General features: G+C 35.2%; 1 protein-coding gene across 1 annotated transcript in view; it reads left to right on the plus strand.

Moving 5' to 3' along the window:
• Positions 1 to 13,609, plus strand: part of GRIN3A (glutamate ionotropic receptor NMDA type subunit 3A) — a 754,984-nt gene that overhangs the window by 339,933 nt on the left and 401,442 nt on the right. The window contains exon 3 of the mRNA XM_053702674.1: positions 11,411 to 12,458. Within this exon, the coding sequence (XP_053558649.1) occupies positions 11,411 to 12,458 (1,048 nt within the window). The remainder of the gene's footprint in view (positions 1 to 11,410; positions 12,459 to 13,609) is intronic.

Here is a 13,609-nt window from a genome sequence, read left to right on the forward strand (position 1 = left end):
CAAAGCCCTTTCAATCCAAGGGCTATTATTAAATTATCCTTACTATTTTAAATCTACTGCTAGGCATATTATTCTAGAGAGTAACTTTAACAAATAATTTTAACAAATAATTATTATTACAACATAGGTTAGCAAGTTAAAAATGGAGAGACAGAGCTTCTCCAAGAGGACCCCGGACGAGTGTTTCACAAAAAAACGTTTCCTCGGAGGGGGTGCGGGCTGCCACTATTGCAGGATATTTATGAGTCTGTTAGACCCTCCTCATACTGCGAATGGAGCACAACATACCTGCAGGGAGGATTATTATTGGTTACTCTAATGTCATTCAAAGAGATCAACCAATAGATTGATGTGTCCTCTATTTGATGGCTATTTCGTCATTATTGATGTTATCCAGGGGCGTGTACATGTCAGATGACGTGTCATCCATTCAATCCATTGGGCGATCATGTTTACTTTTCTGACTTGCATAATTTGGCCCAGAGAGAGCTGATACTTAGTGTAGTAAAGATTAGAGAATCTGAAAATTAGTTCTCAGTTATATACGAGTGATATAAATTATTGTGGAGTTCCTTACTTGGATAACATTTGAATCTACTCTTCAATACCAGTAGCTGTACAGTGATGTAGTCACTTCATTGCCTTCAGTTATGTACAAAAATGATTACAGTAATGTCTTCCAAGAAATACATATACATTTTATACACTGTATTAGGGAGAGCAAGTACTTGATACAATAAGGATCGTAATGAAAATTTATTATCAGTTATGCATTTATTATTGATTAATGCATATGAAAACTTTACCTTATTGCTGTTGGTGGATGGACATTTAATTTGTGAGTGTGTATATTTGCCTATACTTAGGATTAACATCATTGATTCTTTATATTTTTTAGTAAAGGCTATAGTATGAATGAATTATATTTATAATTTAATTGTTTGTTTTGACTTCTTGGGCAGAGCCTTAAATTGACACACAGATCAGAGCAAACTATATACAATTGTATACTCTATTACAATTACTTTGTTATATGTATAAATATGTATTTATGAATAAATAGAACATATTCTGCTATGTGAAGAACATTGGAATGTGAAATATTCATATATTCATGTTGGGTTAGCGCACTTGAGAATATGTGTTTGGGTTTAAGCAGGAGTAGGGTGTTTTTGCTCTATTGAATACTATGGGGGAAATAGGTTAACGCAATTGCAATATTTTAAGTTTCAATTTGTGCACACATCAGGTTAGCATGCAAGCAAAATCTTTTCACTTTCAACTTGTAATCTTTACTTCTAGTGGAGTTAGCACGGAAGCGTTAAATACCTCTCCACTTGTAATCTGGCTCTTTATGGGGAGTTACATTTTGTGCCCTTTAAGGTATATTTTTTGTTGTTGTTCTTGATTCATTTTCTTCATTGATCCTTCCAGAAATATATGTTTTGTTACTTGCTTTATACCTGTTATGGCTCCCTTTCTTTTCTTACAAAAGAAGTAACATAAAATGTTATACATTGTAAAATTGTTTTCTATTAATTAACTAATGGGTCTTAGGAATGTAGCAAATCAAGATTTATTATATCCCAATACAAATAACATTTCTTCAAGGTACAATACTTTAGTGATTAATGACATCATCTCCTACAGGTACACCTTACAATGGGGTCTTGTTCTCTAATATAATGTTGTAATAACAAGAAACTGTGCCTGTACCTAGCAAATATAATGTATGGTCTTCTGCATTCCATATGAAATTGTAATTGATTGAAAATATTCCTAAAATGAAAAAATAAATAAAAACGCATTGAGGAACAAGAACAAACAGTAAAAAAAAAAAAAAAGTAGTAATGCATTGAAATCAAAGATTATCCTTATTACACTCAAGCGATTCAAATTGTGTGAAACTCTATCATAAAGTCCACTTGGCAGATTCATTCCAAGAAGAAAAGGTGAAAGTAGAATGTGTGAATAAAATCAGCTTATTTCTGTAATAACATTTTTAATAATGACCAATGCTTTTCAGTCCATACACAGCTTTCCTAGGTAGCAGTGATATGGAACTTAAAGACCACTAAATACAGTATAATTGAATAATTGACACATGCACAATAAAAATACATTGAAATAGCAATTATTTTGAATTTGAATTAAAGGGACACAATTTTTTTTCTTCATGATTTAGGTAGAGAATACAATTTTAAACAACATTCCAAGTTAATTCTATTATCTATTTGCTTCATGCTTTAGATATCCTTTGTTGAAGAAATAGCAATGCACATGTGTAAGCCAATCACATGAGGCGTCTATGTGCAGAACCCAATCAGCAGCTACTAAGCCTATCTAGATATGCTTTTCAGCAAAGAATATCAAGAGAATGAAGCAAATTAGATAATAGAGGTAAATTAGAAAGATGTTTAAAATTGCATGTTCTTTCTGAACCATTAAAGAAAAAATGTGGGTTGTATGTCCCTTTAAGCAGTAGAATATTTTCTGGCAGATTTCAAAGTTAATCAATTTCCCCTCCTCCTGTATCATGTGACAGCCATCAACCAATCACAAAATACATAAAAGTGTACATATAACGGGAATGTGCATATTTTGAAAATTAAAGCATATTGGAAAGTTGTTTTAAATTGCATGTTCAATCTGAATCATGAAACTTTAATTATATGTGTGTACGTCTTTGTAAGGGATTTGAATAGGGGCATTATCAGTGTTGTGGGTAAGTGTTTGTTGTTTATGGACTTGGCTAATTTTTATTAGATTAAAAGTGCTTATTATTCATTGTTTAACTATAATTAAATGATTGAATAGGTACATTTGTATCTGTTTGGTGACATTGCTTCCTAATGTCATCTAATTTGGCAGTTATGTCAGTGTGTTTTGTGCATGTGTAAAACTAGTGTTATATTTTTAAGTTTCTTAGGGCAAGATTACAAGTTGTAAGGCAAATCAGTTGCGAAAAAGCTGGCACACATTATGGCTTTTTCGCATTTGGAATTTCGCAGCTATTACAAGTTGCAAAATAACTTATTTTGCGTGCATTAAGCCACGTAATCTAAACAGCCAAATTGCGTGCGCATTCACGTATTCCCCATAGAAGTCAATGGAGAAGACAAATAGAAAAAAAAAAACACACAAAAACCCTAATATGTTGTGCAAAGCCCATGATGTATTCTCCTTGAAAAGTGTACATGAAAATGTGAATATTTCATATTGCAAAAATGTTTTCGTAACGGAATATGTTCTATTTATTTCTAAATAAATATTTCTCTATATATGTGATGATTTTTAGACTGATACATCTATTTATAGCGAGATATGTATATGAATATATATCTAGATATCTCGAGATCTATATGCGAATATCGCTTTGAGAATCCCTCTGAGATATTGTTTAATGTGCATAAGATTGTAATGTAAAATCTTTTCATCAGCTCCATAGTTAAACGTAATCTCTCTACATATAAATCCATGTTTCTCTATGTATGTGTATGTATGTCAATGTAAAATCCCTGTGTCTGCTTTTTTTTTCTAACACCCGAGATTTTGTATCTTTGATCCCTTATTACTTTTGAGTGCAATTTCTTTTTAAATATTTTGTTATTAGACCGTGTTAATATGAGCGTAGATGTACTTTGTAATGTATTTTTGAAGTGTTTTGTGAAACTTTTATGTTGCGCAAAACTGTTAACTACAACTCTTCGAACACGGAAAGGATTATTGCGTAAAATGCGAATGTGCACGCAATCACGATTTTTCAAAACTTTGTAATAGCTGCACAATCGAAATTGATTGCGAAAAGACCACATCACGTGCGGAAAACTCATAACACGCTACTTGTAATCTTGCTTTTAAAATTAAGTAGAAATATGTTGCCTAGCGATATATTCAGTCCTTTAGGCTGTGCAATTTGATAAATAAGAAATGGCCACGTAAAGGTTTTATTAAGTTTCAGCAATTTTGGATATGATCACAAATACAGGGCTGGAACATGTTGAGTAGTGGGACATTTTTGACTGAATCTATAATGAAAAATGCCGCTGGGAAACAATAAAATATGTGTGTATGTGTATAGATACATATGTATGTGTGTGTATATAATTTAATTTATTTTTATTTATAAAATATTTTACCAGGAAGGATACATTGAGATTTCTCTCGTTTTCAAGTATGTCCTGGGATCACAAAACATTGCATTGATACAATAGGGTACAATAAAATACAAAAACATTAATATATGCACCCACACAATGCATACTTTCAAACTAACCAACTGGGAACCTCCCAGTGTGACACAGGCTTTTGTAACCTCCCCTAAGTAAATACAAAACACAGGAATGGACCGCATTCACAGACCGGACTGGGCACACATCCTAAGCCACAGCAAACTCCACAGCCCTGAACACTGACAGACAGCTGCAAAGTTCCAAGCAACTCAGGCAGTTAACCCCAGAGCAGCATGGGTGGCAGCCCCGCAGGGAAGCATTACAAACATTATCAACACAACACACAGAAAACCTGGCACTCGCCAGCAGATTCACAGTAATGTTTAAAAGCAAAACTGGGGGAAGTCAGTTACATTTGGCGCCAAAGGATCAAGCCCAGGACCACAACAAAGTCTCCCCCTTCCTGGGACCCTAAACCAGCACCCACATGATGCATACTTCCAAACAAACCAACTGGGAACCTCCCAGGGTGACACAGGCTTTGTATCCTCCCCTATGTAAATACAAAAGACAGGAATGGACCGCACTCACAGACCGGACTGGGTACACATCCTAAGCCACAGCCCTGAACACTGACAGACAGCTGCAAAGTTCCCAGCAACTCAGGCAGTTAACCCCAGAGCAGCCTGGGTGGCAGGTCGCAGGGAAGCATTACAAACATTATCAACACAACACACAGAAAACCTGGCTCTCGCCATTAGATTCACAGTAATATTTAAAAGCAAAACTGGGGGAAGTCAGTTACATTTGGCGCCAAAGGATCAATCCCAGGACCACAACAAGGTCTCCCCCTTCCTGGGACCCTAAACCAGCACCCACTCAATGCATACTTCCAAACAAACAAACTGGGAACCTCCCAGGGTGACACAGGCTTTTGTAACCTCCCCTATGTAAATACAAAACACAGGAATTTGTTTTGCAATTTTCCCTATGGTTCTTGCACTCAGACCTGTCTGGGGTTAACTGCCTGTGACTTTGGGGACAGCACAGCTTCCTGTGAGTGCCAGTGAGCACCCAGGGCTGAGCATGTTGCAGGGTAATGGGATGTGTACCCGGTCCGGTATAAGAGTGTAGTCCCCTTTCGTGTTTTGTATATGTCTAGGGTGGTCACATAAGCCTGTGCACCCTTCCCTTGTTCCCAGTTTGTTTGGATTTGAGAGCTTGCATTGTGTGGCTGTTTTAGGGTCTCAGGTATTGGAAAGGACCTTGGCGTGGTACCTGGGCTTGTCCCATTTGGCCAGATGCGGTAACTAACCTTTATGTATACACACATATTATTATTATTATTATTATTATTTTATTTTTTTATTTTTACACTCACATCACTTCCAGTTTTCATCTGGTGGACTTTTGGTTTAACAAGCAACAATATGCATGAGAAAACTGCTCTACTGGTCCACCAGAGAATAATCCCCTCTGTACAAACTAAAATATAGATCTTTTAGAAGGAATTGTTTGTGTTATATAGGGTGGTATAATATTTTTTATGTTTTCATCATTTCATAGTTTTCTCAAATTTTTATATTTGCAAATGTCTTTATTTCTAGAATTTTTTTGTATTTAAATTTTTAGTGATTAGAAATTAACTATTTAGTAATAATGTTTAAACTGTAACAAGGCAGTAAGTATAGATGTTATCTAATGAATAGTGATGTCGCGAACCTAAAAATTTGGGTTCGCTAACAGCGAATGCAAACTTCCCCAAATGTTCGCAAACCGGCGAACCGGGCGAACCTCCATTGACTTCAATGGGAAGGCGAATTTTAAAACCCACAGGGACTCTTTCTGGCCACAATAGTGATGGAAAAGTTGTTTCAAGGGGACTAACACCTGGACTGTGGCATGCTGGAGGGGGATTCATGGCAAAACTCCCATGGAAAATTACATTGATGTAGTTGATGCAGAGTCTGGTTTTAAGCCATAAAGGGCATAAATCACCTAACATTCCTAAATTGTTTGGAATAACGTGCTTTAAAACATCAGGTATGATGTATCGATCAGGTAGTGTCACCCCAGTGTCACTGGGGTGACACTGTCCCCTGGCAGGCAGGCCCTGAAACGCACACGTGTGAAGGAAATTGACTGCTATTATTTAACACAGTCAAGAAAGTGTTGTTTTTTTTTTTAAATCTACACTACTGTTACACCAGATATGAGTTGCACTGGGGGGACACTGTGCCCTGGCAGGCAGGCACTGAAACGGACACGTGTGAAGGAAACTGACTGCTATTATTTAACACAGTCAAAAAAGTGTTTTTTTTTTTTAAAAATGTACACTACTGTTACACCAGATATGAGTTGCACTGGGGTGACACTGTGCCCTGGCAGGCAGGACCTGAAACGCACACGTGTGAAGGAAACTGACTGCTATTATTTAACACAGTCAAAAAAGTGTTGTTTTTTTTTTAAATCTACACTACTGTTACACCAGATATGAGTTGCACTGGGGTGACACTGTGCCCTTGCAGGCAGGCCCTGAAACGCACTTGTGTGAAGGAAACTGACTGCTATTATTTAACACAGTCAAAAAAGTGTTTTTTTTTTTTTTAAATCTACACTACTGTTACACCAGATATGAGTTGCACTGGGGTGACACTGTGCCCTGGCAGGCAGGCACTGAAACGCACACGTGTGAAGGAAACTGACTGCTATTATTTAACACAGTCAAAAAAGTGTTTTTTTTTTTTTTTTTAAATCTACACTACTGTTACACCAGATATGAGTTGCACTGGGGTGACACTGTGCCCTGGCAGGCAGGACCTGAAACGCACACGTGTGAAGGAAACTGACTGCTATTATTTAACACAGTCAAAAAAGTGTTTTTTTTTTTTTTAAATCTACACTACTGTTACACCAAATATGAGTTGCACTGGGGTGACACTGTGCCCTTGCAGGCAGGCCCTGAAACGCACACGTGTGAAGGAAACTGACTGCTATTATTTAACACAGTCAAAAAAGTGTTGTTTTTTTAAATCTACACTACTGTTACACCAGATATGAGTGGTGGCACTGGGCAAGTGGGCACAGTATACGCTGTGAGCCTGACACACACGCTGGCAGGCAGGCAACTGCAATTAGATTACACAGGAAAAAAAAAAAAAAGCAGACTGATGTTCTAGCCCTAAAAATGGCTTTTTGGGGTGCTGTCCTTACAGCAGAGATCAGATGAGTCCTTCAGGACTGTAGTGGATACTGAATGCACTAGCCTAGCTATCAATTTCCCTATTAAATCAGCAGCAGCTACACTGTCCCTCCTCTCACTAAGAATGCAGCTTCCAAATGAATCTAAAATGGATGCTGTCCAGGAGGTAGGAGGGTCTGGGAGGGAGTGTCTGCTGCTGATTGGCTGGAATGTGTCTTCTGACTGTGAGGTACAGGGTCAAAATATTGCTCAATGATGACGAATAGGGGGTGGATCGAACATCGCATTTGTTTGCACGCCGCGGCGAACGCGAACATGCTATGTTCGCCGGGAACTATTCGCCGGTGAACTATTCACGACATCACTACTAATGAATAAGTAAACAAAATAATAGTATGAAGTTTTTGTCAATACAGGGCTAAAAGTAGACATGTAATGATCTTAACCCTTTCGTGACAGGGTTAAAGTGTCTACATCGGAACACCTGTTCCGATGTAGACAAATTGAAACTACGCGATAGTGCATACGATCGCAAGATTTCAATTATTGGATCGCATCTGGGGGGCGTCCCTACAACCCTAGGAACGCCCTCCAGACCGCGATCAAGTCCTTGAAGCGCAGAAGGCTTCAGGACAGCCGTTTGATATGATGTTCTATTCCGTCATAACGGCTTTAAAGCCCAGTGTAAATATGACGGAATAGAACGGCATAACGGCGTTAAAAGGTTAATTAGCAACACATGTATAAATAGTTGTACGTGACATATACAGGACAGTCTATAATTATGACTAACATGCTGAAACACATCAGACTGTTTGAGTTCAAGCATATGTTTTTAAAATGTCTGCTTTTAAACAAACCTAATGTAACTTTAGTAGATTGTGATACCTATTAATAGACCAACAATATCAAGTTTTTATTTTTTTTTATTTCATAAGCTTTCAAGACCTCACAGGTTTTTTCTTTAGATATAGAGCCTGTGAAGTCTTGAAGGCTTAAATGGACACTAAACCATAAAAATTTATTTTGTGATTCAGATAGAACATGCAATTTTAAGCAACTTTCTAATTTACTCCTATTATCAGTTTATATTTGCTCTGTTGCTATCTTTATTTAAAAAACAGGAATGTGATGCGTAGGAGCCAGCCCATTTTTGGTTAAGACCCTGGGTTATGCTTGCTTATTGGTGGTTAAATGTCAGCCTCCAATAAACAAGCGCTATCCATGGTGCTGAACCTAAAATGGACTGGCTGCTAAGATTTACATTGCTGCTTTTAAAATATATATATTTAAAAGATAGCAAGAGAACGAATAAAAAATTATAATAAGAGTAAATTAGAAAGTTGCTTAAAATGTCATGCTCTATCTGAATCATGAAAGAAAAGATTTGGGTTCAGTATCCATTTAATAAAAAAAAACTTGATTTTGTTGGTCCATTAAAAGATATCACTATCTACTAAAGGAACATTCTCTTTGGGACCAATACAACAACAACCCTTTTCTGTTAAACAAACCTAATAAAATTTCCTTTTTAATACTGCAGAGTAGCTGGTCTGTCTGACTTTTTACTCTGTTGCTTAATCAATGAAAATGTCTGACTATAAACACATCAATATCAAAAGGAACTTAACTAAAGTCGTTAACATGAGGATAATTATCAAATCATAGCTTATGATCAACCCCTAAAGTTCCAGTTACACATATTACAGGGACATTTTCACTTTCCTTTCTTTTTTTTCTTTTTTTTTGCCTTAACTATGTGAATTGTTAAATAGAACTCACATTGTAACATTGCACTATGACATTCTAAGCATGAAGAAGAGTGAATTTAGTTAAAATTAAAAAAATATAATGCATAAAAATTGGTTTATCACAGTCTGGCATAGAATGCTTATAATATTTATTAAAAGTAGTATAATTTGTAGGATAGAATATAACAAGAATCAGAAAACACAAAGTAGACCTTAAAAATATTACAAATTCAATTTCAGTGTATTTAAACATATACTATAGTGTCATTGTGCTGCCTTTATAAAATCTAAATAGAGTTTAATGATATCAAAATGATGTGTTGTTTTAAAACCTTAATAAAATAACTGTGTTTAAACATCAATATAGTTTCAGGTAGCCTTTTCTATGCCTTTTATTGTTTTTATTACCATGATACCTGTGTGTACATTCCATTTTTATTTTTGGAAAGGGAGGACAATGGGACCATCTGCTATGTGGTCTTTATGTAGGACTTTCACTCAGCTGGAATCGCTTTTTTTTTTTTTTTTTTTTTTCTTTCTTTTCTTGTTCCCCTACGTGATTTTAGACAACTGAGCTGTGAGTGGCTGAAACTTAAAAAGATGGTAAAGTCTTTTTTTTTTTTTTTTTTTTTTATTTAGGAGTCAGAAATAATTCACTGTGTTGGAAAAGATCTGCATTCAAAATACATGTTTAAAAAACATTTAAGACTCTTATTTTGTTAGAAGTATATTGTTGTGCAGTCCCTGGATGTACACCTTAAAAAAAGCCTTTTGAGATTTGTTAACCTTACTTCCTTTGCTGTGGTCAGTTAGGAACAAATATAAACACACTCCTGCATACATTAACCAATTACTGTGGAACATGTAGAAGTGTCAGGGTTTTGGCTTCAGAGAAATGTACTCTAGCGTTTCATGGAGAAGTAAAAACAATTCCATTTTCAGAGTTTAATAACATGAAAAGCAGGTAAAATAATTAGGCATTATTATGCATTTATGATAATTATATCATAAATATTCAGTGTAATCCACTTTAAGGATCATATAACTTAATGTTTCTTTAATACTTACTAACTGCTTTTTGTGCTTTTAAAATCCCCAAAACACATTTGGATGGGAAAAAAATGTTGGTTGTTTTTTTGTTTTTTTTTTACATTTCCGATTTCAACACTTATAGTTAAGGTCGTTCCTATAGACTAACTCAAAACATGATGGATCTCAGTACCTCCATCTGCTTTAAGAGGAAGGTGATTTATGGAATCATGGAGTGTATATAAACATATTCCATTTCCCTGTAATCTGTTTTTAATATATAATTAGGCAGAAAAAATTAAACTTGCAAAGTGCCTTTGTAGATTAACATAGTAACAAAGTAACATAGTAGATGAGGTTGAAAAAAAGACTGAAGTCCATCAAATTCAACCTATACAAATTAATATACTTATTAAAAAGCTCCAGTTGAGCTTAAATTAATCCCAATTATAGTTGACCCATTCAACACAAGCAATTAAATCCCTGAATTTAGTTTCTAGCCAGAAATGTATCCAGACAATTTTTAAATGTTTCTAAGGTATTGTCATTCACTACCTCCTTTGGTAGCATTGCTCTTACAGTGAAAAAAAACATTTCCATTGCAGGAGATTAAATATCCTTTTCTCCAGGCTTAAATTGTGACCTCTTGTCACAAACATTTTTGGGGACTAAATAGGGCTTCTGCATCTCTGTATATGGGCCTTGAATATATTTATATAAAGTAATCATGTCACCTCTTAAGCGCTTTTTTTTTCTAGAGAAAACAGACCCAGTTTGGCTAACCTCTTCTCATAGCTTAAATTCTCCATTCCCCTTATAAGCTTTGTGGCCCATCTCTGAACTTTTTCTAGGTCTGCAATGTCTTTTTTTGAGATTGGTCCAAAGAACTGCACTCCATACTTAATGGGATTTTGAGATTGGTCCAAAGAACTGCACTCCATACTTAATGTGAGGTCTTACCAGGGATTTATATAGTGACAGAATTATGCTTTCCTCCCAAGCATCAATGCCTCTTTTAATACATGCTAGTATCTTATTAGCCTTTGAAGCTGCTGCCCTGCATTGTGCACCCCTCTTTAGCTTGCTATCTATTACTACTCCCAAATACCTTTCCTCTTATGTTTGGCTAAGTCTAGTCAAAACAGATATAGTAGATATAGTATAGAATCTTATATAAACATTGAAAATTATTTAAGCTAAATGTGTTTATTTGATAGTAAATATGTTGAACTAATCTTTTTATTTTATATTAACAGGTTTTTAATCAATACAACATTTAGTGGTGTTAGTGGACATATCAAAGTCAAAGAATCCTCCATTATCAACTCTGAGAATCATTACTTTATCTGGAATTTACAGCATGATCCTATTGGTAATCCAATGTGGACCAGACTAGGAAGTTGGAAAGAGGGAAACATTATCATGGACTATGGAATCTGGCCTGATCAGGCACAAAGGCACAAAAGTCAATATCAACAACCAACAAGATTACACCTCCGAGTTGTGACTCTGATAGAACCTCCATTTGTGTTCACCAGAAATGTAGATGATGATGGGCAGTGTCCAGCTGGGCAATTATGCTTAGATCCAATGACAAATGACACAGGTGTGCTAGATAGTCTGTTTGAAAGTCTTCAGGGTGGCAATGACACAGTACCAATCAAATTTAAAAAGTGCTGCTATGGTTATTGCATTGATCTTTTGGAGAAGTTGGCAGAGGATATGAACTTTGATTTTGATCTTTACGTTGTTGGTGATGGTAAATATGGGGCTTGGAAAAATGGCCATTGGACAGGCCTTGTAGGTGATCTTTTAAGTGGAGCAGCACATATGGCAGTAACATCATTTAGCATCAATACAGCTCGAAGTCAGGTCATTGACTTTACAAGTCCATTTTTTTCTACCAGTCTTGGTATTTTAGTAAGGACCAAGGATACAGCAGCTCCAATTGGAGCTTTTATGTGGCCACTTCACTGGACAATGTGGCTTGGGATATTTGTATCACTTCACATTACTGCTATATTTCTTACACTATATGAATGGAAAAGCCCTTTTGGCATGACACCGAAAGGACGGAATAGAAATAAAGTTTTCTCTTTTTCCTCTGCACTAAATGTGTGCTATGCCATATTGTTTGGCAGGACTGCATCCATCAAAACTCCCAAGTGCTGGACAGGAAGGTTTTTAATGAATCTGTGGGCTATATTTTGCTTGTTTTGTTTATCAACATACACTGCAAACTTAGCAGCAGTCATGGTGGGAGAAAAGATTTATGAAGAACTCTCTGGGATACATGACCCTAAAGTAAGTTAAACACTTTTTTTTTCCTTACTGTTTGTAGTGTTACTTTTGCAAATCAGTATTTTTAGGCTTCCTTTTTTTTTTAAAGGGTCATTAAACCTAAATTGTTTATTTCAGTATTCAGCTAGAGAATACAATTTTAAAAAAGTTTCCAATTTACGTCTATTATCATTTATGCGTCATTTTCATGTCATTCTCTGTTGAAGAGATTCCTAGGTAGGTAGCGTTCACATGTGTGGAGCACTACATAACAGGAAATAGTGCTGCCATCTAAGGATCTTGCTAATGTATACCATTGTTGTTACAAAACTGTTGCCATTAAGTGCTCCAGACACGTGCACAATCCCGAAATGACCTTCCTGCTGTTCAACAAAGAAAAGAAAACGGGAAAAAAATGATAATAAAAGTAGATTAGAAAGTTGTTTAAAATTATAAGATCTGAATAATGAAAGAAAAATGTGGGGTCTTATGTCCCTTTAATTTTTTTAGGTGACTTTGTGAATAAGAACAATCAACCTAAATAAATACAAATATTTCTGTAAACAATAGGGTAGATGCAGATAGCCATTTTTTTTTAAATGGCTAAAAAGTTCCATTCTTTATAATATTTATTTAAATGTTTCTTTTTTCCTTTTCTTTGTATTGCTTTTAAATGACATATTACTTTCTAACAAAAGATGAAGTACAGTTTTAGAGCGTTATCACAACACATTTGAAATACACTGAAAATGTTTCTTTCAGAGCATTATGTATGGTAAAGTGATTTTGAGTTACGCATCAACACTAAGAACTATTGCTTTAGAGGAAAATTAGCTCTTTGAATATAAAATGATAAAACAGAAAATAATATCACTTTTTAGCACATTACTCTGTGTCCCAAAGAATGAAATATATTCTTTAATATGTTTTTGTAGCTTTATGGATGTGCACATTAGTTGAAGAAAAAAGCATAAACTATTTCTGTAAAGTCTGATATCCCTAAATGTTTTCTTTAAAAGAAATGATATAGACCTTATATGGCAAACATCAAATACAAATAATTTTAAAATATACACATAATATATTTTTGCCATGAAATACATTGATGCATATTCAATTTCATTAATAAATAAATTATGATAGAAAATAAGAAAAAATATTTTTTTAATAAAAGG

Source organism: Bombina bombina, chromosome 2 (genome assembly GCF_027579735.1).
Source record: "Bombina bombina isolate aBomBom1 chromosome 2, aBomBom1.pri, whole genome shotgun sequence".
Lineage (NCBI taxonomy): Eukaryota > Metazoa > Chordata > Amphibia > Anura > Bombinatoridae > Bombina > Bombina bombina.